At 43.3% G+C, this 23,281-nt stretch overlaps 2 protein-coding genes across 4 annotated transcripts; both read right to left on the bottom strand.

Annotated features, from left to right (window-relative positions):
- Window positions 1-2,115: 2,115 nt before the first annotated feature.
- Window positions 2,116-11,049, bottom strand: LOC110532681 (protein lifeguard 2-like). Its single transcript, XM_021616773.2, has 12 exons — window positions 10,804-11,049; window positions 9,661-9,781; window positions 9,437-9,543; window positions 6,719-6,783; window positions 5,900-5,953; window positions 5,760-5,810; window positions 5,598-5,637; window positions 5,394-5,431; window positions 4,799-4,886; window positions 4,570-4,665; window positions 4,258-4,311; window positions 2,116-2,619 (listed from the first exon to the last, which is right to left on the bottom strand). Exons 1-12 carry the CDS (start codon window positions 10,816-10,818, stop codon window positions 2,467-2,469), a joined length of 882 nt encoding a protein of 293 aa, XP_021472448.2. The 5' UTR covers window positions 10,819-11,049; the 3' UTR covers window positions 2,116-2,466.
- Window positions 11,050-13,647: 2,598 nt separating this feature from the next.
- LOC110532679 (molybdate-anion transporter-like) lies at window positions 13,648-22,918 on the bottom strand. Of its 3 annotated transcripts, none has more exons than XM_036988699.1 (3): window positions 22,742-22,918; window positions 16,741-17,132; window positions 13,648-15,402 (listed from the first exon to the last, which is right to left on the bottom strand). In XM_036988699.1, exons 2-3 carry the CDS (start codon window positions 17,050-17,052, stop codon window positions 14,263-14,265), a joined length of 1,452 nt encoding a protein of 483 aa, XP_036844594.1. In that variant the 5' UTR covers window positions 17,053-17,132; window positions 22,742-22,918; the 3' UTR covers window positions 13,648-14,262. The 3 variants fall into 3 exon arrangements, with proteins under 3 accessions (XP_036844594.1, XP_036844595.1, XP_036844596.1); XM_036988700.1 differs by lacking the exon at window positions 22,742-22,918 and adding an exon at window positions 22,303-22,685; XM_036988701.1 differs by lacking the exon at window positions 22,742-22,918 and adding an exon at window positions 22,308-22,685.
- Window positions 22,919-23,281: the final 363 nt, after the last annotated feature.

Genomic DNA, 23,281 nt, shown 5'->3' with positions numbered 1-23,281 from the left:
AGGCTGTATCACATCTGGCCGTGATTGGGAGTCCCATAGGGCAGCGCACAATTGGCTCAGCGTTGTCTGGGTTTGGCCAGGGTGTGCCATCATTGTAGATAAGAATTTGTTCTTAACTGACTTGCTTAGTTAAATAAAGGTTACATGTAAATTGAATAACACTGATGTAGGGTGTGTTTGTAAATTGACTCTGGAGTATGGAACGCCGTTTGGGTCTTTATGTGTCAAAAAATATACATGGTCAAATAAGCTTTTAATTTGACACTTCAAATAACACAATTCCATTATGGAATGTTGTGTGTGCTGAATTTGCACGTGCAAGCCAAGCGCCACCATTACGATCACTGTCAAAGCTGTACAATACTGTGTTGGTAATAAGGCATTATTTGTTCGACCGAATGGGAAAACGTCTGTGTGAGCATTTTAAATTAGATTAGAATCAAAAATGTTTGCAAATATCTTTGATACAGCTGTTATTAGAGACTTCTGGGGTAGCTAGCTAGCTTTAGCTTGGTACCTAGCTAGCACCAATGCAATAGTATTATTTGACACCTTTGACGTGTATCTTTTTTGACATGCAAAGACTCAAACGGAATTCCATCCTGGAGTGCCAGAGAACGCTCAAACCATTAGTATTAGTTCTGAAAATCAAATTCAACAATAGCAATACTGTTTTCATTTTGACTTTTGCTTTAAAAAGCAGCTCAAACAAAACATGTAAAATTAAATATAGCCATTGAATTCTGCCATGCAAATATACTGTGCATTATAGGGAAATAATGCACACTCTAGAATGCCCTTCAAGCCAATCGGAAAGGAGACTTATCACCACCATTTTACTGAATCAAATCCTGGGTATATTTAAATGTAGTTGGCGAATAAAGGTGATTCTGATATTCATGTGTTCAGGAGTGATAAGAGGGGATCTCCTTTAGAGCAGTGTCATAGATGACTGTTGTTGTTAAAAGATAGGAGAACACAAGGACATCACATCTGCATGACACAAACACCTACGGTCAGTTATAGATTTTAGACTCAGTATTTTTGCATGTTATTTTTTCTTTCACATCTGTCTACTGCGAGCAATGTAAATCTATAGATCTGTGGCCCCATGGGTGAAAACTGCTGTACATTAGTGCTGAGATCAACAGCTTAATAGACAAGCTAAAAACTCAATACTGGTACAGTAGTATAGGTCCATATCATGCTAGAGGAGGTGGTGGATCAAGGATCAATGGGTTCTGTACAGTACATAATGATGGTGAGATCAAAGCCTGTATTTATAGCTGATAGTGCTGATCTAGGATCAGATCCTCCTGTATATAATATTATGATACTTTGTGGGCTATACTCGGCCTTGTCTCAGGATGGTGGTTGAAGATATCCCTCTAGTGGTGTGGGGGCTGTGCTTTGGCAAAGTGGATGGGGTTATATCCTGCCTGTTTTGCCCTGTCCGGGGGTATCATTGGATGGGGCCACAGTGTTTCCTGACCGTTCCTGTCTCAGCCTCCAGTATTTATGCTGCAGTAGTTTATGTGTCGGGGGGCTAGGGTCAGTCTGTTATATTTGGTGTACTTCACCTGTCTTATCCTTTGTCCTGTGTGAATTTGAGTATGCTCCCTCTAATTATCTCTTTCTTTCTCTCTCTTGGAGAACCTGAGCCCTAGGACCATGCCTCAGGACTACCTGGCATGATGACTCCTTGCTGTCCCCAGTTTACCTGGCCGTGCTGCTGCTCCAGTTTCAACTGTTCTGTCTGCGGCTATGGAACCCTGACCTGTTCCCCGGACGTGCTACCTGTCCCAGACCTGCTGTTTTCAACTCTCTGGACAGCAGGAGCGGTAGAGATACTCTTAATGATCGGCTATGAAAAGCCAACTGACATTTACTCCTGAGGTGCTGACTTGTTGCACCCTCGACAACTACTGTGATTATTATTATTTGACCATGCTGGTCATTTATGAACATTGAACATCTTGGCCATGTTCTGTTATCTCCACCCGGCACAGCCAGAAGAGGACTGGCCACCCCTCATAGCCTGGTTCCTCTCTAGGTTTCTTCCTAGGTTTTGGCCTTTCTAGGGAGTTTTTCCTAGCCACCGTGCTTCTACACCTGCATTGCTAGCTGTTTGGGGTTTTAGGCTGTGTTTCTGTACAGCACTTTGAGATATCAGCTGATGTTAGAAGGGCTATATACATTTGATTTGATGATCTAAATGGCAAATCCTTGATCAACACTACTACTCTGAGGCTGCAGCCCAATTCAGACCTTTCTCCACTAATTGGTATTTTGACCAATCACATCTGATCTTTTCACATCAGACATTTTTTAGAGCTGATCTGATTGGTCAAAATAGCAATTAGTGAAAAAATAATCTGAATTTGGCTACATGTGTAAATGCAGTTTGAGACTATGAATACGGGTCCTGTGTAGATGGTGATCTGCAATGCTGGCCTGGATGTGGATTCAGTTTGTTCTCTCTGTTCCAAACAGGGACAGGAAGAAGGAGAAGATGTAGATAATATCTAGGTAGATGTTGAGAGTGGCAAAGACGTATTCCTCTGGACTTATTGTGTAGCGCTTGTTCCCCATCAGTAGCTGTGTGTCAAACGCCAAAAACTAAACAGAGAATCAAACAATTGAAGCGTTAGTACAGTCGTGGCCAAATGTTTTGAGAATGAAATAAATATAAATTTCCACAAAGTTTGCTGCTTCAGTGTCTTTAGATATTTTAGTCAGATGTTACTATGGAATACTGAAGTATAATTACAAGCATTTCATAAGTGTCAAAGGCTTTTATTGACAATTACAGGAAGTTGATGCAAAGAGTCAATATTTGCAGTGTTGACCCTTCTATTTCAAGACCTCTGCAATCCGCCCTGGAATGCTGTCAAATTAACTTCTGGACCACATCCCGACTGATGGCAGCCCATTCTTGCATAATCAATGCTTGGAGTTTGTCAGAATTTGTGGGTTTTGTTTGTCCACCCACCTCTTGAGGACTGACCTCAAGTTCTCAATGGGATTAAGGCCTGGGAAGTTTCCTGGCCATGAACCCAAAATATCAATGTTTTGTTCCCCACGCCACTTAGTTATCAATTTTGCCTTTTGGCAAGGTGCTCCATCATGCTGGAAAAGGCATTGTTCGTCACCAAACTGTTCCTGGATGGTTGGGAGAAGTTGCTCTCGGAGGATGTGTTGGTACCATCTTTATTCATGGCTGTGTTCTTAGACAAAATTGTGAGTGAGCCCACTCCCTTGGTTGAGAAGCAACCCCACACATGAATGGTCTCAGGATGCTTTACTGTTGGCATGACACAGGACTGATGGTAGCGCCCACCTTGTCTTCTCCGGACAAGCTTTTTTCCGGATGCCCCAAACAATCAGAAAGGGGATTCATCAGAGAAAATGACTTTAACCCAGTCCTCAGCAGTCCAATCCCTGTACCTTTTGCAGAATATCAGTCTGTCCCTGATGTTTTTTCTGGAGAAAAGTGGCTTCTTTGCTGCCCTTCTTGACACCAGGCCATCCTCAAAGTCTTGGCCTCACTGTGCGTGCAGATGCACTCACACCTGCCTGCTGCCATTCCTGAGCAAGCTCTGTACTGGTGGTGCCCCGATCCCGCAGCTGAATCAACTTTAGGAGACGGTCCTGGCGCTTGCTGGACTTTCTTGGGTGCCCTGAAGCCTTCTTCACAACAATTGAACCGCTCTCCTTGAAGTTCTTGATGATCCAATAAATGGTTGATTTAGATGCAATCTTACTGGCAGCAATATCCTTGCCTGTGAAGCCCTTTTTGTACAAAGCAATGATGACGGCTCGCAGGTAACCATGGTTGACAGAGGAAGAACAATGATTCCAAGCACCACCCTCCTTTTGAACCTTCCAGTCTGTTATTCAAACTCAACCAGCCTTGTCCTCGTCAACACTCACACCTGTGTTAACGAGAAAATCACTGACATGATGTCAGCTGATCCTTTTGTGGCAGGGCTGAAATACAGTGGAAATGTTTTTGGGTGATTCAGTTAATTTGCATGGCAAAGAGGGACTTTGCAATTAATTGCAATTCATCTGATCACTCTTCATAACATTCTGGAGTATATGCAAATTGCCGTCATACAAACTGAGGCAGCAGACTTTGTGAAAATTAATATTTGTGTCATTCTCAAAACGTTTGGCCACAACTGTACATCTCTCTTTGATAGTTGTCATTGATAGACTGTGTAGTAAATCAGACTATATCGGTTTTACACTTACCATGGTAAACAGTAACGCTCCCAAGACACCATAGACACCATGCACCCAGGGCACCTGCAGCACATGACATGTGATATTATATCTATGAAATATCATATCCAACACATTCAAATAGATCTGACCCAGCTATAGGCTTGGTAGAGACCTCTGTCTAGTTCCTCATGTTAGTCTCCATCTGCATTCATTTATTAATCTAATTCATTATATAGGTTCTGATTAGGGTAGTTTAACTTCGTACTATGTATAGCACTTTGATTAGCAGTCTTCCTGTATGACAATGTGCTCTACAAAGAAAGTGTATTATTATCTTACATATCCGTAGGGCAGGGCGATGGCCAAGACCAGTCCAGACACCATCATGACCATGCAGAAGGAAAACAATACGCCTTGGCATGAGGTCACGTCAAACTGAATAGGACAGAAGGGAAGATAGGAGAGAAAAGAGAAGGTAACTTGATCACGAGTTAAAAATAACAAAAGTATCTGTCTTTTAAATTGTAGAAGTTCCTTTTTCACTGGAGGAACGTTCAGGCAGACTGACCTTAGTTTGGAAGCTGACGAGAGTGACCGTAAGACAGACCATAGCAGTAATACCCAGACACATCACCACTGACTTGGTGTTATAATAACTATTAAAGGGGAAATATATGTTAGACAAATGAGTTGACAAGTATACTAAGTTACTAAGAAATTACATACTAAAATGGTTATCATACAGTTATAACATTTGAATGACTTATTTTGGTAAATACACAGTAACAAAGCAAAGCTAAAATCTACAACAGTGCAACAGTGATATGTTGACGTATGGTAAGTCCCTGTTAGTAAGACCATGTATACCTTTGGCATAACTGATTGACACTGACACAGTTTCATGCATGGCTGCCTAACCCTCTTCCTGGAGATCTACATTCCTTTCAGTACAACCCTAATTTAGCATACCTGATTAACTCACCAAGACCTTGACTAGCTGGATTTAATATTACATGAGCAGTTTACCTGGCTGCAAAAAACATCATTCTAGCCATGTCAGTCTGAAGAAGCAGGCATTCAAAGCATAGTGGACGAGACAGACACAGTGAGAAGTAAGACAACAGAGGCAAACCAACTGTAGACACAGCTATGAAAGACTGTACCTGGATAGCATCCCTGTCATATAGGAGAGAGAGAGGGTCTGCAACAGGAGAGATTACAAAGTAAAGAGACATTACTGAGAAAACCTATTGTAGGTTACACTCAAAGGAAAAGCATGTGAGTCTGAATTATGTGAGGTATTGTCTTTAGACAATGTGTATCAATGTGTATAAATGTTATTGTTTCAAACACTACATGATACTTACAAAGACGGCTAGCAGGATCAGATTCCATGGAAACTGTCTCCTATCGGAAATAAAAAATAAACATAGTAAGTACTGTCGTTACGTTCTGCTAAAATGATACATTCTCTATTATCGTAATAACTGAAGTTGCGTTAACCACACACATTAAAGTGTTAAACCCACCTTGGTCCAGGACAGCAGACAAGTGTAATGTATGTGACAAAGAATACAGCACTGTGTAAAGAAATAAAACATATATTTTAGTACTTTCAGAATGAAATCAACATAGTAATGATGTACGCAAGATCAAAGCTGTGACTTACTAAGAAGCCCAGTACCATCCAGGGTTGGACTGAATGTAGATCTTCACTGGTTCACTGATGAAGGAAGCACAAAGAATTGTTAATATGGGATGTTTGTCCATTTCCTTCAAAGTATTTGGTATATGTGTTTTCTTCCTTTTATATTAAACATTCCATATGAGTCATCTCAAAACTTGCAACTTCCTATCTAGTTCCTGTGAATGGTTCATGTCTGGTTCACAGAGTGATGGAGTATTACTGAATGGTTAATGTCTGGTTCACAGAGTGATGGAGTGTTCTGAATGGTTAATGTCTGGTTCACAGAGTGATGAAGTGTTCTGAGTGGTTCATGTCTGGTTCACAGAGTGATGGAGTGTTCTGAATGGTTCATGTCTGGTTCACAGAGTGATGGAGTGTTCTGAATGGTTCATGTCTGGTTCACAGAGTGATGGAGTGTTCTGAATGGTTCATGTCTGGTTCACAGAGTGATGGAGTATTATTGAATGGTTCATGTCTGGTTCACAGAGTGATGGAGTATTACTGAATGGTTCATGTCTGGTTCACAGAGTGATGGAGTGTTCTGAGTGGTTCATGTCTGGTTCACAGAGTGATGGAGTGTTCTGAATGGGTCATGTCTGGTTCACAGAGTGATGGAGTATTACTGAATGGTTAATGTCTGGTTCACAGAGTGATGGAGCATTACTGAATGGTTAATGTCTGGTTCACAGAGTGATGGAGCCTTACTGTATCAAAGTATAGGACTTCTGACCAGGCCTGACCAGATAGAACTATTGAAGGGTGAAAAGTAGCATCCATATTCAGAGGTATTAGAAGACTTACCAGAATGTGAAGAGAGCCACTATGGAAAGAGTGACAAGAAGTTGGATCATCAAGATGGAGTAAACCTAAAAGGAGGCCCCAAAAAAACACAACTGTGGTAAAAGCTGAAGGATGGGTCTGGAGAAATGTAACCACTATGACAGTCATAGACAGAGCTATGGATGCAAGGACTGACCATGCAAGATATCATAATGATAGTTTTAAGCATATTTTGAGGTTTTATAGTAGTTGTTCACATTTACAATACTTATAAATGTTGGAGTAAAACAAGCTTATATATTGGGCTCTGATGGGGTGTTAAACAGTTAAACTAAGCTCATGAGGCATTGATAAGTTATATTCTTGAAGAGTCAATAGGTAGACAGTACCAGTCAAAAGTTTAGATACACCTACTCATTCAAGGGTTTTCTTTATTTTTACTATTTTCTACATTGTAGAATAATAGTGAAGACATCAAAACCATTAAATAACACATATGGAATCATGTAATAACCAAAAAAGTGTTAAACAAATCAAAAGATATTTCATATTTTAGATTCTCCAAAGTAACCGCCTTAATGACAGCTTTGCACAATCTTGGCATTCTCTCAACCAGATTCACATGGAATGCTTTTTCAACAGTCTTGAAGGAGTTCCCACATATGCTGAACACTTGTTGGCTGCTTTTCCTTCACGCTGGGGTCCAACTCATCCCAAACCATCTCAATTGGGTTGAGATCAGGTGATTGTGGAGGCGAGGTCATCTGATGCAGCACTCCTTACACAGCCTTGAGGTGTGTTGGGTCATTCTGCAGTTGAAACACAAATGATAGTCCCACTAAGCGCAACCCAGATGGGATGGCGTATCGCTGCAGAATGGTGTGGATGCCATGCTTATTAAGTGTAAGTTGAATCCTAAATAAATCACTGACACTGTCATCAGTAAAGCACCCCCAGACCATCACACCTCCTCCTCCATGCTTCATGGTGGGATCCACACATGCAGAGATCATCCGTTCACCTACTCTGCGTCTCACAAAGACACGGCGGTTGGAACCAAAAATCTCAAATTTGGACTCATCAGACCAAAGGACCGATTTCCACCGGTCTAATGTCCATTGCTCTTGTTTCTTGGCCCAAGCAAGTCACTTCTTATTGCTGTCCTTTAGTAGTGTTTTTTTTGCAGCATTTCGACCATGAAGGCCTGATTCACACAGTCTCCTCTGAACAGTTGATGTTGAGATGTGTCTGTTACTTGAACTCTGTGAAGCATTTATTTGGGCTGCAATCTGAGGGGCAGTTAACTCTAATGAATTTATCGTCTACAGCAGAGGTACTTCTGGGTCTTCTTTTCCTGTGGCGGTCCTCATGAGAGCCAGTTTCACCATAGCGCTTGATGGTTTTTGAGACTGCACATGATGGAACTTTCAAAGTTCTTGATATTTTCCGGATTGACTGACCTTCATGTCTTAAAGTAATGATGGACTGTATTTTCTCTGCATATTTGAGCTGTTTTTTCCGTAATATGGGCTTGGTCTCATACCAAACAGGGCTATCTTCTGTATATTGGTAGTAATTTGGTAGTAATAGCTTTAATTATCGCCTACCTTGCGGATAATGATCCGCCGGATGTTTTTATCACTCAAGCTGAATTCTGTTAGCATCTCCTCGTCACTAGGACCACCCCTACCTTGTCACAACACAACTGATTGGCTCAATTGCATTAAGGAAATAAATTCCACAAGTTAACTTTTAACAAGGCACACGTGTTAATTGAAATGCATTCCAGGTGACTACCCCATGAAGCTGGTTGAGAGAATGCCAAGAGTGTGCAAAGAAATTCATTTATTAATGACTGCACTCTATTTTGACATGTTTATTCTATTACAGACACCTTAATGCATACGTTTAAATTACAGTGCCTTGCAAAAGTATTCGGCCCCCTTGAACTTTGCGACCTTTTGCCACATTTCAGGCTTCAAACATAAAGATATAAAACTGTATTTTTTTGTGAAGAATCAATAACAAGTGGGACACAATCATGAAGTGGAACGACATTTATTGGATATTTCAAACTTTTTTAACAAATCAAAAACTGAAAAATTGGGCGTGCAAAATTATTCAGCCCCCTTAAGTTAATACTTTGTAGCACCACCTTTTGCTGCGATTACAGCTGTAAGTCGCTTGGGGTATGTCTCTATCAGTTTTGAGAATCAGAATAATTTTGCACGCCCAATTTTTCAGTTTTTGATTTGTTAAAAAAGTTTGAAATATCCAATAAATGTCGTTCCACTTCATGATTGTGTCCCACTTGTTGTTGATTCTTCACAAAAAAATACAGTTTTATATCTTTATGTTTGAAGCCTGAAATGTGGCAAAAGGTCGCAAAGTTCAAGGGGGCCGAATACTTTCGCAAGGCACTGTATATTATGTGAGCTAAACATACAAAAATCAAATGAAAAAATATATACAAACATACATTTTCCTTAAAGTATTTATTTTTAGAGAGTACTAATGCTACTGTCCACATTAGAACAAAACAGTACTTAAATACATGTCATTTTGTCCTTCAAACATGTAATTGAAATACTGTAGAATTCTATTCATTCCTATGGAGGACTGCTCCTACTAGGATGTGCCAATATGGCCAACCGGTGGCTAATACATAGCATCAGCAATCCAGGGTTTATATACGTCTTTGGTAGTAATGTGGTAGTAATAGCTTTAATTATCGCCTACCTTGCGGATAAAGATCCGCCGGATGTTTTTATCACTCCAGCTGAATTCTGTTAGCATCTCCTCGTCACTAGGACAAGCCCCACCGTAACAGGGGCTGCCGCTGAGGCCTGCCGACAAGATCAACACACACACACACACACACAGTAAATGGGCAGTTATTTTTCTCGCTTTCATTGATAGAGAGGGGTGGTGATACGGCGGTTGTTTTTGCGACACAAACATACCTTTCTCACTTGTGCCAGTGGCCTCCTCATAGGTGGGAGGGGCAGGTGGCCCTCCTGATTCTCCACTTGAGGTCCCATACTGCTTCTCTCCTGCTTCAGCAGCTTTGTTTGCGACTGAAATCTGGGGGTAAATAACATAAGATCCCCAATCAGGACTTAATAGCTGTCTGTAAATACTTTTTAATAATTGTCAGAGAATTCTTATGAGCCAATCTAACCAACTAAGAAGTGATACTTGATCTGAAATTAGCCCCAACTTGTGAATCCAAGTTCATTGAATTTGCTTTGAAAATGTACATTTTTTAACAACAAAAACAATCTACATTTTAAGCAGAAAACACAAATAATTTGCATTCACAATTTGAGGTGAATTTGAAATTGTATCTGATTCTCTGATTGCTGACTGTAAGATGTGGACTGAGATCAGTTCTTAGACGAGCCCTCTGCTGTAGCATAGCTCCAGAACCCCAGACTGTTCCAGAATCAGCGAATTAGACATGACACAACTGTCCAGATGGCCTATCTGGCCCTGAGCTAATGTACCAAAGAATATGAATATCCATCTTCTGTCTCTCTGTACCTCCATATTTCCTGCATATAAATACAATTAGCAGTCTTATGAGCTAATTTACAGTAATTGGTTTAAGTGGGCTAAATATATTTCTATCATTTCATCAGCCTCCAGTCAATGCATAACAGCAACATTTCAGATTTGACATTTAGCACTTGGCTGTGAGAGAAATAGCAACGTGAGAAAGAGGAGTAGTACGTGTCTGGAGTGAAGGCAGTGACGCAGGCTAAAGACTACCTTTGTCTCTATCGCCATTCAATCTAGTTTATAGCTGTTATTTTATTTTCCTCTATTCATTCTCTGATGACAATACTATTATCTGCTGCGGAACAGACTTTGCACCATTACTGAGCAACACAATGAGATGAGCTCCTGAATAGAGGCACATGCGAGGATGGCAGACACACAGCCTGTGTACATGCTGCCACAATGACGACGGAAGACTCGGGACCAAACACATTAAAAAGGAAAGAAGCCAAGAAACTTATTTTACTATATTTTTGCAGCAGAATGAGCATGTAATGAATAGAGCATAGAATGAGATATGTAGGATGTGTCTGTAAGGCCCTTACCTTGCCCTGGGTCATAATGGCTGTGTTTGGTGTCTGCAGCAGATACTACAATGGTTTATTTATCTCTCTGCTCCAGTCAAAGAAGCTCTGCTTTCCTTTTGTTATTGTATCCTCTTATATGTATCCTTGTTGCCCAGTCGTACTTGCAGTCAAAATAAAAGGACTGACACTAGGTCGCTCTCTGCTGTTGCTTCTCTTATATTAAACCCTTTCTGATGCTGCAGCTTCTTAATCCAACAGCCACGCAGTTAGGATTCTCACAGACCCCCCCCCCCCCTACCCAAAAAGGAACATTCTAGCAACATCCAGGTGAAGCAGCAGTGCTGTGGGAAGATTGGACTGTACCAATACGCTTGGCAAAAAGGGGGGGGGGGGGGGGGGGGGGGGGGGGGGGGGTACTGATGTATCATTGTGCGAGTCAAGTGAGGAAAGGGCCAGAGAGAACTGGAATATTTGGTCTGCAGTACAAAAGAATATATATAGGATGACGTAGATGGTATTACATGTTCTGAAAGTTGTGTTTACCCTCTACATCCTTGTCAGAAGCAGTTAGGCTATAAATAAAAACAGCATTCATATTTTTTTGCAGTAAATTAAGAGCAAGAAAAAACAAAGTTTAAAATGGTCTATTTTTAGGTAATGCAATAATTCAGCACTCTACATTTCATTCCTGAACGACTACTACATTCATGAAAATACTAGAATCTCCTACATGTAAAATATTCATGTAAGACTGTAGAAAATGTATTGATGTTATCTATGTGGAGTATGACAAATCAGTCTAACAACATCAACACTGCAATTCAAAGGACCACAAAATGTCAGAGGGTATTAAAATCTTATTTATTAGATATTTACAACATGTCCTGTTTTACTGAAGGTCCTGGAGGACAAGGATTTAAGAATAAGGCAAGTACCAATGCCTCTCCAAGATGTATTCAGGTCTGACAAGCCCCATACAAGTTCTGTTTCTATAACAGCTATTGAAAAAAAAGGAAATTATGATGAAATTATCTGATATTGCTCCACAACAAACCATTCATAATATACACGGCTCAAAAAAATAAAGGAAACACTTAAACAACACAATGTAACTCCAAGTCAATCACACTTCTGTGAAATCAAACTGTCCACTTAGGAAGCAACACTGATTGACAATACATTTCACATGCTGTTGTGCAAATGGAATAGACAACAGGTGGAAATTATAGGCAATTAGGAAGACACCCCCAATAAAGGAGTGGTTCTGCAGGTGGTGACCAGACCACTTCTCAGTTCCTTTGCTTTCTGGCTGATGTTTTGGTCACTTTTGAATGCTGGCAGTGCTTTCACTCTAGTGGTAGCATGAGACGGAGTCTACAACCCACACAATTGGCTCAGGTAGTGCAGCTCATCCAGAATGGCACATCAATGCGAGCTGTGGCAAGAAGGTTTGCTGTGTCTGTCAGCGTAGTGTCCAGAGCATGGAGGCGCTACCAGGAGACAGGCCAGTACATCAGGAGACGTGGAGGAGGCCGTAGGAGGGCAACAACCCAGCAGCAGGACCGCTACCTCCGCCTTTGTGCAAGGAGGAGCACTGCCAGAGCCCTGCAAAATGACCTCCAGCAGGCCACAAATGCGCATGTGTCTGCTCAAACGGTCAGAAACAGACTCCATGAGGGTGGTATGAGGGCACGACGTCCACAGGTGGGGGTTGTGCTTACAGCCCCGTGCAGGACGTTTGGCATTTGCCAGAGAACACCAAGATTGGCAAATTCGCCACTGGCGCCCTGTGCTCTTCACAGATGAAAGCAGGTTCACACTGAGCACATGTGACAGACGTGACAGTCTGGAGACGCCGTGGAGAATGTTCTGCTGCCTGCAACATCCTCCAGCATGACCGGTTTGGCGGTGGGTCAGTCATGGTGTGGGGTGGCATTTCTTTGGGGGGGCCGCACAGCCTTCCATGTGCACGCCAGAGGTAGCCTGACTGCCATTAGGTACCGAGATGAGATCCTCAGACCCCTTGTGAGACCATATGCTGGTGCGGTTGGCCCTGGGTTCCTCCTAATGCAAGACCTCATGTGGCTGGAGTGTGTCAGCAGTTCCTGCAAGAGGAAGGCATTGATGCTATGGACTGGCCCGCCCGTTCCCCAGACCTGAATCCAATTGAGCACATCTTGGACATCATGTCTCGCTTCATCCAACTGTCCAGGAGTTGGTGGATGCTTTAGTCCGGGTCTGGGAGGAGATCCCTCAGGAGACCATCCGCCACCTCATCAGGAGCATGCCCAGGCGTTGTAGGGAGGTTATACAGGCACGTGGAGGCCACACACACTACTGAGCCTCATTTTGACTTGTTTTAAGGACATCACATCAAAGTTGGATCAGCCTGTAGTGTGGTTTTCCACTTTAATTTTGAGTGTGACTCCAAATCCAGACCTCCATGGGTTGATACATTTGATTTCCATTGATCATTTTTGTGTGATTTTGTTGTCAGCACATTCAACTATGTAAAGAAAAAAATATTTAATAAGAATATTTCATTCATTCAGATCTAGGATGTGTTATTTTAGTGTTCCCTTTATTTTTTTGAGCAGTGTATTTTCCTTACACTGACAATGTGTAATGTCAATTGATTGCAAAGTTACAGCTGAAACTGAATTGATACACTGAAGTACTTGTTATGTGATATTAGAGTGGGTGATATTTCTGCTGGAGCAAGCAGCTGTACTAGTGATGGAAGCCTTGTTCTGCCCTGGCTGAGAGGTACACCCTGAACAACGCTAGTGATGGAAGCCTTGTTCTGCCCTGGCTGAGAGGTACACCCTGAACAACGCTAGTGATGGAAGCCTTGTTCTGCCCTGGCTGAGAGGTACACCCTGAACAACGCTAGTGATGGAAGCCTTGTTCTGCCCTGGCTGAGAGGTATACCCTGAACAATGCAGTTGATAAACCCTATAACGTGGTCAGGCTGAGATATAAATAACATCCTGGAGCTACCAACTGGTGCAACATTAATACACAAGCAAGTGCGTCAGAGTGTGTGTGTGTGTGTGTGTTTAAAGAAATAAGTCAGTTGCACAACTGAATGCATTCAACCAAAGTGTATCTTCTGCATTTAACCCAACCCCTTGACAAGATGCAGACCGCCACATAGTAAATCCAAATAAACACATTTTCTTCATATACTCAACAATCTAACAAGATATTTGCTAGTCTTAACAAAATTAAAACAAATAAATATCAGGAAATCTTGCAACAAAAAATATATACCTTACCAACACCAGATTATTTTAAATCATTGTCTTATATTAGCAACTCCTATGTTGATTAAGCTTCAGTTTTCAGTCATACAAAAGTTGTTCAGTTCCCAAACAACTCTTCATCGCTGTAAACAAAGCAGTAAGTGTATTCCTAGTCCTCCTCCTCCATGGCATTGCCCAATGTTGGGACAGTTCAGTTTTCTGAATCTAAATGTCATATATCTCCCTCTCCTTTGGGTCCATCCAGTCTGAGATCCACATCGTTCCTTCCCAGTGTAAAGAGACTGACCACAGCCAAGAGTGCAGCTAGCATCAAAACAGCACAACCACCAAACATATGCCTGGTTCCACTACCGCCCTCACCCCCTCCGGTCCCCGACACCTCCCTGTGGAGCGCCAGCAGCCCCAGGCAGGCCAGAAGGTGCAGAGGCAGTCTGAACCAGGCCAGCACCCCGGCCCTCTTCTCCTCTGGGATCACCCTCCCATGGAGGAAGCTGACAGCAGGGAAGTAGAGGCCACTGGCCAGCTCCAGCAGCAGGAAGGCCAGCAGGGACTCGTGGGGTCTGGGCTGGCCCGGTGCAGTGGAGAAGATGAGCATGAAGAAGGAGAAAAAGGCGAGCAGCATGGAGAAGCAGAGGAGGTGCCCAGGCTGAAGGCGGTAGCGGGTGGAGGTGGCCAGGCGGTAGAGCAGGGACCCCGCCATACTGGCTGCCATCAGACAGGAGAAGACCATGCCCAGCGGAGGGCCATAGGGGTCCAGGACGGGGGTCCACAGGAAGATGAATATATAGAGGACACTCTCAAATAGAGCCTGGACTCCTCCTAGAAGCATCACCCGTCTGTCTGATAAGAGACAGCGGAGGCCTTCCTGACAGCTGCGCCAGAACCGGGCCCGTGCAGAAGCCCGGGCCAGAGGTGCTGAACTAGAAGGACCGAGCAAGGGCTTCTTGTTGTCCCCTTCCAGGCTTCCATCCTTCTCCTCCAGGCCCCAATCAGTCAGCACCACCCAGCCACAGGCCCCAAGACAGGGCACGGCCAGGAGGAAGGGCACCACAGGCCCCAGGTGGAGCCACTCAGCCAACATGTTAGCCACCAGCCCAGCCCCCATCGCTAGCCCGTGGTTCCAGCTAGCAGCCTTGGTGAAGGTACTGGGGATCCATTCTTTAGGGAAGTCGTGGACGTCAACATGTCGGTGCACGTACCAGGCCTGGAAGGCTGTGGAGAGCAAAGAGGTGGACAGGCCTCCTAGCACGCGACCCAGGATCAGGACAAAGTAGTCACGGGACAGCTTGGTGAGGCAACAGGCTGAGTAGGCCACGCAGAAGAGCAGGCAGGTCCGTCTCCGCCCCAGGACCTGAATTAATTAATACACATTTTAAATACATAGAGTTACCTCAGTCGTAGCAGTTCAACAACATATACATTGTAAAAAATCTAACGCAGTGTTTCCCAATCCTGGTCCTGGGGACCCAAAGGGGTTCACATTATGGTTTTTGCCCTAGCACATACAAACTTGATTAAACTAATCATCAAGTCTTTGATTACTTGAATCAGGTGTGTTAGTGCTAGGGCAAAAACAATACTGCGTACCCCTTTGGGTCCCCAGGACCAGGATTGGGAAACAATGGTTTAAGGACTTATTTTTATTGGCTCTCGGATCATCGGTTCTTGGACTAACAGGCTCTGAGACAGCTTCTACCACCAGGCCATCAAACTGCTGAACGGCTAACGTTAGCTGTCTACCTGCTCAGACCTGCACCTTAAAGACTATTTACATGGACTCTCTACACAGCCAACCCTGACAAACAAGCGCACACACAGTCAACCCTGACACACAAGCGCACACACAGTCAACCCTGACACACAAGCGCACACACAGTCAACCCTGACACACAAGCGCACACACAGTCAACCCTGACACACAAGCGCACACACAGTCAACCCTGACACACAAGCGCACACACAGTGAACCCTGACACACAAGCGCACACACAGTCAACCCTGACACACAAGCGCACACACAGTCAACCCTGACAAACAAGCGCGCACACAGTCAACCCTGACAAACAAGCGCGCACACAGTCAACCCTGACAAACAAGCACGCACACAGTCAACCCTGACACACAAGCGCGCACACAGTCAACCCTGACACACAAGCACACACACAGTCAACCCTGACACACAAGCGCGCACACAGTCAACCCTGACACACAAGCACACACAGTCAACCCTGACACACAAGCGCGCACACAGTCAACCCTGACACACAAGCACACACAGTCAACCCTGACACACAAGCGCACACAGTCAACCCTGACACACAAGCACACACAGTCAACCCTGACACACAAGCACACACAGTCAACTGTGCTGTTCTATTTATATACTATTTTACTCAATTGCCCACCCAAGACACCATTGATTTCATATTTCTAAATAGTCACACTTGACATAGCACATTCATAATTTATACTGTATCAGTTTTATTACTAAAATGCATACCACTTTCTTCTACTACTTGTTATTTTTTTTACATTTAAATTTGGATTATATTGACACTGCACTGTTGAGGGAGCTTGCAAGTAGGCATTACAATGCATCATTTATACCTGCAGTAAACGGTGTACTTGATGAATAAACTTAGATCATTTTAATTTGATTTATTTACAGTGTGGTCCTGGTTATTGTTACCTGAGGAAGCCAGCTAGCCACGGGGGCAAACAGCACACAGGAGGCCAGGCCAACGACATACAGGATGGCTATCTGGGACTCCAGGAAGCTGTAATGGCGGTAGAGCTTGTAGAGGTATGGCCCCTGCAGCCAGTCAGCTGACAAGGCTAAGAGGTAGCCTCGGAGGAACACGGTCTGGAACCTACGGAAGGCAGGGTTGGTGCCCATGGCAGAGGGGGTGGGTTGAGGTGGGGTGAGGCGACGTGCCGTTAGCTCCAGACCGACACATAGCACCAATAGGACCACCATGGCCAGGTAGGCTGTCACCAACATGATGGGTTTGTCCAAGTGTGACTGTTAGGGGCAGGGAGGTCTCTTCACTCCTGTCTTATCCGTTGTGGCTCAGTCAAAGGCTGTGGAGACAGAGACTCCATTACTAACGGCACCATAAAGAGAGTTATTGTGAATATCTACCAACATAAATAACATAAAGCCAAGTTATGTAAACGTGGTGTCCATACTAGCTATCTAAAGAAGATGTTTGCTTAGGGTTGTCATCTCATCTGGATGAGAGGACTACAAGTCAAATCAAAGTTTATTGGTTGTGTACACAGATTTGCAGGTGTTATGCCACCATTAAGTCATGTCGGAAACTCGGGACCTCGGAGTTCAAATGAATGTAAGTTATTTGCGTAGAGCTTCCCATTGGTTGATTCTGATACCACTCTCCCGCCAAGGTTAGCAAGTCAGAGATGTCAGAGTTTCCGACAAGACGTGAACGAGGCAGCAAAATACTTCCCTTGTTTGTTTCAAAGGCTTCAAATTAAACCAAAGATCTGGCAGGTAGCAACCTTCTTGGACACCAATGTACATTTTGTAAGTTTGCTTCCAAAAGATAGCTAAACAGCTAGCATAAGCTTGGCAGATAACATTAGTAGCTCTGGTCCAGGCCAATATGTCCGGATGATTTTCTTCAACAGCCTGCATCTTTCCATTCACCCCACGGAGGAATTTGTTACTAGAGTGCTAACTAAAAGCCGATTTATGCTTGTTCCGCGAAATGTGGTCCAGAGGCTCCTTAATTGTGACACAATTGCGGAGCCAGGGGCACACTCCAACATCATTTACAAATGAAGCATGCGTGTTTAGTGAGTCCACCAAATCAGAGGCAGTAGGGATTACCAGGGATGTTCTCTTGAGAAGTGTGTGAATTGGACACTTTTCCTGTCTTGCTAAGAATTCACAATGTAACGAGTACTTTTGGGTGTCACAGAAAATGTTGAGTAAAAAGTACATATTTTCTTTAGGAATGTCAAAGTAAAAGTTCTGAAAAATATAAATAATACAGTACAGATACCCATAAATACTACTTAAGTAGTACGTTAAAGTATTTTTTACTGAAGTACTTGACACCACTGGCCCTGAATCACTATGACAGCGCCCTGAAGTGCAAGAAGTTTGAACGCTCTGACTTCTGCGGCGACCGCGTCGCTGTAAATGCTAGATGTTGGATTGACCATGAAATCGGCTAGAACATTTCTCTGTCTGCGCAAACTGTTGTTTCTCCAAAAGAAAAAATAATAGAGTTGAGCGTTGGATCTGCACCACGAGATGCCGCAATGAATGCCTCTTCCATTCTGGATGCATCCACGTGCATTTTGCATCTGACGCATATGTGACCTACAGCTATTCTAGCGGCATTCAGAGAAAAGTTAGTCAGCACTCCAGCAACATCTTTACTTTGGTGAGTAACAAAAGTATATTGAAGCCTGTTAACTAAACAAAATGGTGGAGAAAAAAGCCCTATATGGAGGGGTGAATAGAGCTCGCCAGCTTGTAGTCTTAAAACCCCCAAATGAGTTACCTCTGGTTCGTTCAGCCATCAGTATGAAGTGCTGAGTGATTAATAACAAAAAACAACAACTCAATGTTGGTTAAACAACTAATTGACCGACATCAGTTCAAGTACTCCATTTAGTTTTTAGTTTTTTTTGTGAGCCCAACGTGCCATTTCTCTAGAGAGAAATCTAATAATTGTTGACAGAAATCAAGTCAATAACTATGTGGGACTCTGGGCTGAAGGGAGCTGTAGGTTTCATTAAGCAAATATTCAACCTAGTTCAGCACAGAAACGTAGTAATTAACTACAATGACCATAATCCATTGCACCTGTTTTTCCAGGCTTTTCCAGACCACATAAGATAGACATGTTCACAACGACAAGAGAGAGGGATAGAGACTGTTCGTGAAAGTAGATTTAGATTATTATTATTATTTCGTCAGACATCTTTGCAGCATGCTTGGGCAGGCAAGCCTAGCTAAATAGAATGACTAAAGACGGTACAGTATGGAAAACACAGAACGTTGTCTGGCTTCGACTGCCTCAGCAGAGATGACGACTTTAAGGAATTCAAAATAATAAAGTAATCAAATAAAAACTAAGTAAGATACACATCTGAAATATGATTATTTCGGTACAGTATGAAGCACAGCTCATCATAATGTCTGGAACCGCATCAAACCATGTGTTTGATACCATCCCACTGATTCTGCTGCAGCCATTACCACAAGCCCATCCTCCCCAATTAAGGTACCAAACCTGGTTTGAAGATAAGCTAAAACTGCTTCTCCAATATGGTGACGTTGGCTAGCTAAGCTCATGTGTAGAAACACATCGTCTCGCGCTGAACTGCGCATGTGCAGGCGGTCAAATCAAAGACACTCCTTCAATATAAAGTTGTTTTTGACGAAAATGAAAACATGTCAGTTTGTCACCTTCACGAGTTTGGAGTAACTGACTCATTGTCATAGAACAATGAGTCAGATAGATATATATCTATCTCCAAGAACACTAAGGTAACCTGTCTAAATGACTACCGCCCCGTAGCACTCACATCTGTGGCCATGAAGTGCTTTGAAAGGCTGGTCATGGCTCAAATCAACACCATTATCCCAGAAACCCTAGACCCACTCCAATTTGCATACTGCCCCAACAGATGATGCAATCTCTATTGCACTCCACAATGTCCTTTCCCACCTGGACAAAAGGAACACCTATGTCAGAATGCTATTCATTGACCACAGCTCATCGTTCAACACCATAGTGCACTCAAAGATCATCACTAAGCTTAGGACCCTGGGACTAAACATTTTCCTCTGCAACTGGATCCTGGACTTCCTGACGGGCCGCCCCCAGGTGGTAAGGGTAGGTAATAACACATCCGCCACGCTGATCCTCAACACAGGGGCCCCTCAGGGGTGCGTGCTCAGTCCCCTCCTGCACTCCCTGTTCACTCATGACTGCACAGCCAGGCACAACTCCAACACCATAATTACGTTTGCCGATGACAACAGTGGTAGTCCTGATCACCGACCAAGACGAGACAGCCTATAGGGAGGAGGTCAGAGATCTGGCCGTGTGGTGCCAGGACAACAACCTCTCCCTCAACATGATCACTGACAAAGGAGATGATTGTGGACTACAGGAAAAAGAGGACTGAGCACACCCCCATTCTCAGCGACGGGGCTGCAGTGGAGCAGGTTGAGAGCTTCAAGTTCCTTGATGTCCACATCACCAACAAACTAACATGGTCCAAGCACATCAAGACAGTCATGAAGAGGGAAATACAAAGGAGACTGAAAATATTTAGCATGGGTCCTCTGATCCTCAAAAGGTTCTACAGCTGCACCATCGAGAGCATCCTGACTGGTTGCATCACTGCCTGGTATGGCAACTGCTATGCCTCCGACCGCAAGGCATTACAGAGAGTAGTGCGAACAGCCCAGTACATCACTGGGGCCAAGCTTCCTGCCATCCAGGACCTCTATACTAGGCGGTGTCAGAGTAAGGCCCCCAAAAATTGCCAAAGACTCTAGCCACCCTAGTCATAAACCGTTCTCTCTGCTATCGCACGGCAAGTGGTATAGGAGTGCCAAGTCTAGGTCCAAGAGGCTTCTAAACAGCTTCTACCCCCAAGCAATAAGATGGAACACCTAATCAAATGTCTACCCAGACTATTTGCATGCCCCCCCCCCCCTTTACACCACTGCTACTCTGTTGTTATCATCTATGCAAAGTCACTTTAATAACTCTATCTACATGTACATATTACCTCAACTAACCGGTGCCCCCGGCATGTTGACACTGTACCAGTACCCTGGCTGCCCCCCTTGTCCTGCCCACTATGACTCATTTGTGGCGCAAGACTCCAGGACTTTTGGATTCGACTCCAAATCCGACTCCTGTGATTGGAGTCGACTCCCAAAACACACAAACGGATGCGCACAAACATACACACCATCTCATTATTGCAATCCTATTAGGAAGACTACATTTGCATTCTAGAGGACTGATATGAGCACGAGGCTGCCCATTTTGTTTGAATATATAAGGTGATGTGTCGAAACTGGAATATTTCCGCTGTGTGCAGCCTTGACGGATCCCATGTGATGCGGCACACACTATTCTGATAAACCTATTCTTTGCCATGTTACAGCCCTATTGGACGGATATTACTACTAGGCATTGGTTTTGTAACTATTATCCAAGCATGTGCGTTATTCCAGAGGCCAATTCACACAGGATTAGTATTTCCAAACTGCCCCCTGTAATTGTTATTATTATTATTTCAAATGGACTCTTATGACGGGAGCCTGGAGGCTTTTATTGTAGACCTGCAGATATTTCGTTAATTTCAACGTCATGTCCACACGACAATACGCTACACTGATAACTCGTGCTTGGCTGCCAAATGTATAGGTCTCCCCATAATATTTAAATGTATAAAGTGTTATCATAAACATGATTTTAGCGATCCATCCATGTTAGACGTTATTCCCAATAACAATGTACCACATCCTGCTGATTTGAGTTACTCAACCGTATTTCCACTTGACTGTGTTTACGGATGAGAAAGTGAACTTGCCATTTCCAAAATGTTTAGCGGGGATGATATTTTGCGATCTACTGCCTAGGTAGGACAGGGCTCTCCAACCCTGTTCGTAGAGAGCTACCATCATGTAGGGTTTCACTTCAAAACGAGTCTAGCGCATCTGATTTAATAATTAGCTGGTTTATAAACTTAATCGGGGTAGTTACAACTGGCGTTGGAGGAGAAGCCTACAGAAAGGAACAGGGTTGGAGAGCCTTGACCTAGGACATATATAGCTAGACAGGGTTTCATTAAATAAGATCATTTAGGCCCAATTCAACTGATGCATTTGGCTATGTTTGGCTAACTTCAATTCACCTGTTCCCCTTCGCTGGCACTATTAAGAATAGCTTAGCCATACTCATTTATAGCCTAATATATAGCCTACTTTAATATACTTTTGGATATACTTTTGGTGAATTTAGAAGGCATTGATTGATAGATGCCCAAGATACAGACTATGAGCACGGTTCTGACTTTCTACCTGCTCCAATCCTCTTTCCCTCGCCTGCTCCCCTTTCTCTTCTCCATGAAAAACACTAGTGTGTCTTTGGTCTAATGCGTGTAGAATATCTCAGCCTTTTCATTGATAACCCCTACTTTAGTGAATTTGCGCGAGACATTACAAAACCAGTAAATTGCGATAGCCTACCGTACATCTTTTGATAACCGATGCACGGTTCTGCCAGGTGGCAGACAGGCCAGGCTGTGCCCCTCCCATCTCTCTCCCTGTGAAAGATTCGAGAGTTTGTGTTCTCGAAGTAGTCTACGGAAAATAGTTTCATCCGTTGCAAAAATACAGAATCTTAGAAGTCGGAATAGAAGCTTGACACCCAGAAATAGAAGTCGAGGAATCGAATCTTTTGGAGTCGACTCTCCACAACTAGTTCCCATTGGAAACGAAATGCTGTGGTCTATATTGGGTTAATTCTAAAACATATATTTGCATGTAGGGCGATGAAGGAAGCTCAAGCCGCACGTAACTCAATGGACCAGAGCTAGACACACAGCTAGCTATCTCGCTCACCATAATCCTTTTTGTATTATGCTAGCTACCGAAACTTGTCAAACAACCTCACTGATATGCTTACCATCTTGTTTGATACATGCTCCATGACACTTTAAAATTAAAGTAGGGTTTAAAAGTTATTTAACTACGAGTAAGAAGAGGAGATAGCTCCGATAAACCGTGTCCTACAACGTCCTAATTTCACCACCTATTTCCGGGTTCTGATTTCAGTTTCACCACTTGGGGGCAGCCTTTCTTTTTCTATCCCGATTGTGCATGACTTCCATCTCTGCACTTGAAGTTGGGTCGTCATTAGTTACCACAGTCACAAAGTCGTAAACCTTTATACAATTCATCTTCTTAAACTGTGATATTTAAACCTAATCTTAACCACACTACTAACCTTATGGCTAACCCCCTATCCTTAAATTAAGTGTTAATAGCACATTTCTTTTCATGAATTTTTACGAGCAATTTAGACTTTATGGCTGTGGTAACTACTGGAAACCTTGCAGTTTCCCAATATTGGATTTAGGAGCCTAACGTTCCACCTTCCAAGGACTTTCTTATATGTTCTGTTTAAAGGGTGAATTGTCTCTGGAAGCCAAAACAGCCAAATACT

The sequence above is a fragment of the Oncorhynchus mykiss genome, chromosome 9 (assembly GCF_013265735.2).
Source record: "Oncorhynchus mykiss isolate Arlee chromosome 9, USDA_OmykA_1.1, whole genome shotgun sequence".
In the NCBI taxonomy this organism is placed as follows: domain Eukaryota; kingdom Metazoa; phylum Chordata; class Actinopteri; order Salmoniformes; family Salmonidae; genus Oncorhynchus; species Oncorhynchus mykiss.
Note: the sequence above shows the minus strand (reverse complement) of the source record. Positions and strands in the feature narration are given on the sequence as shown.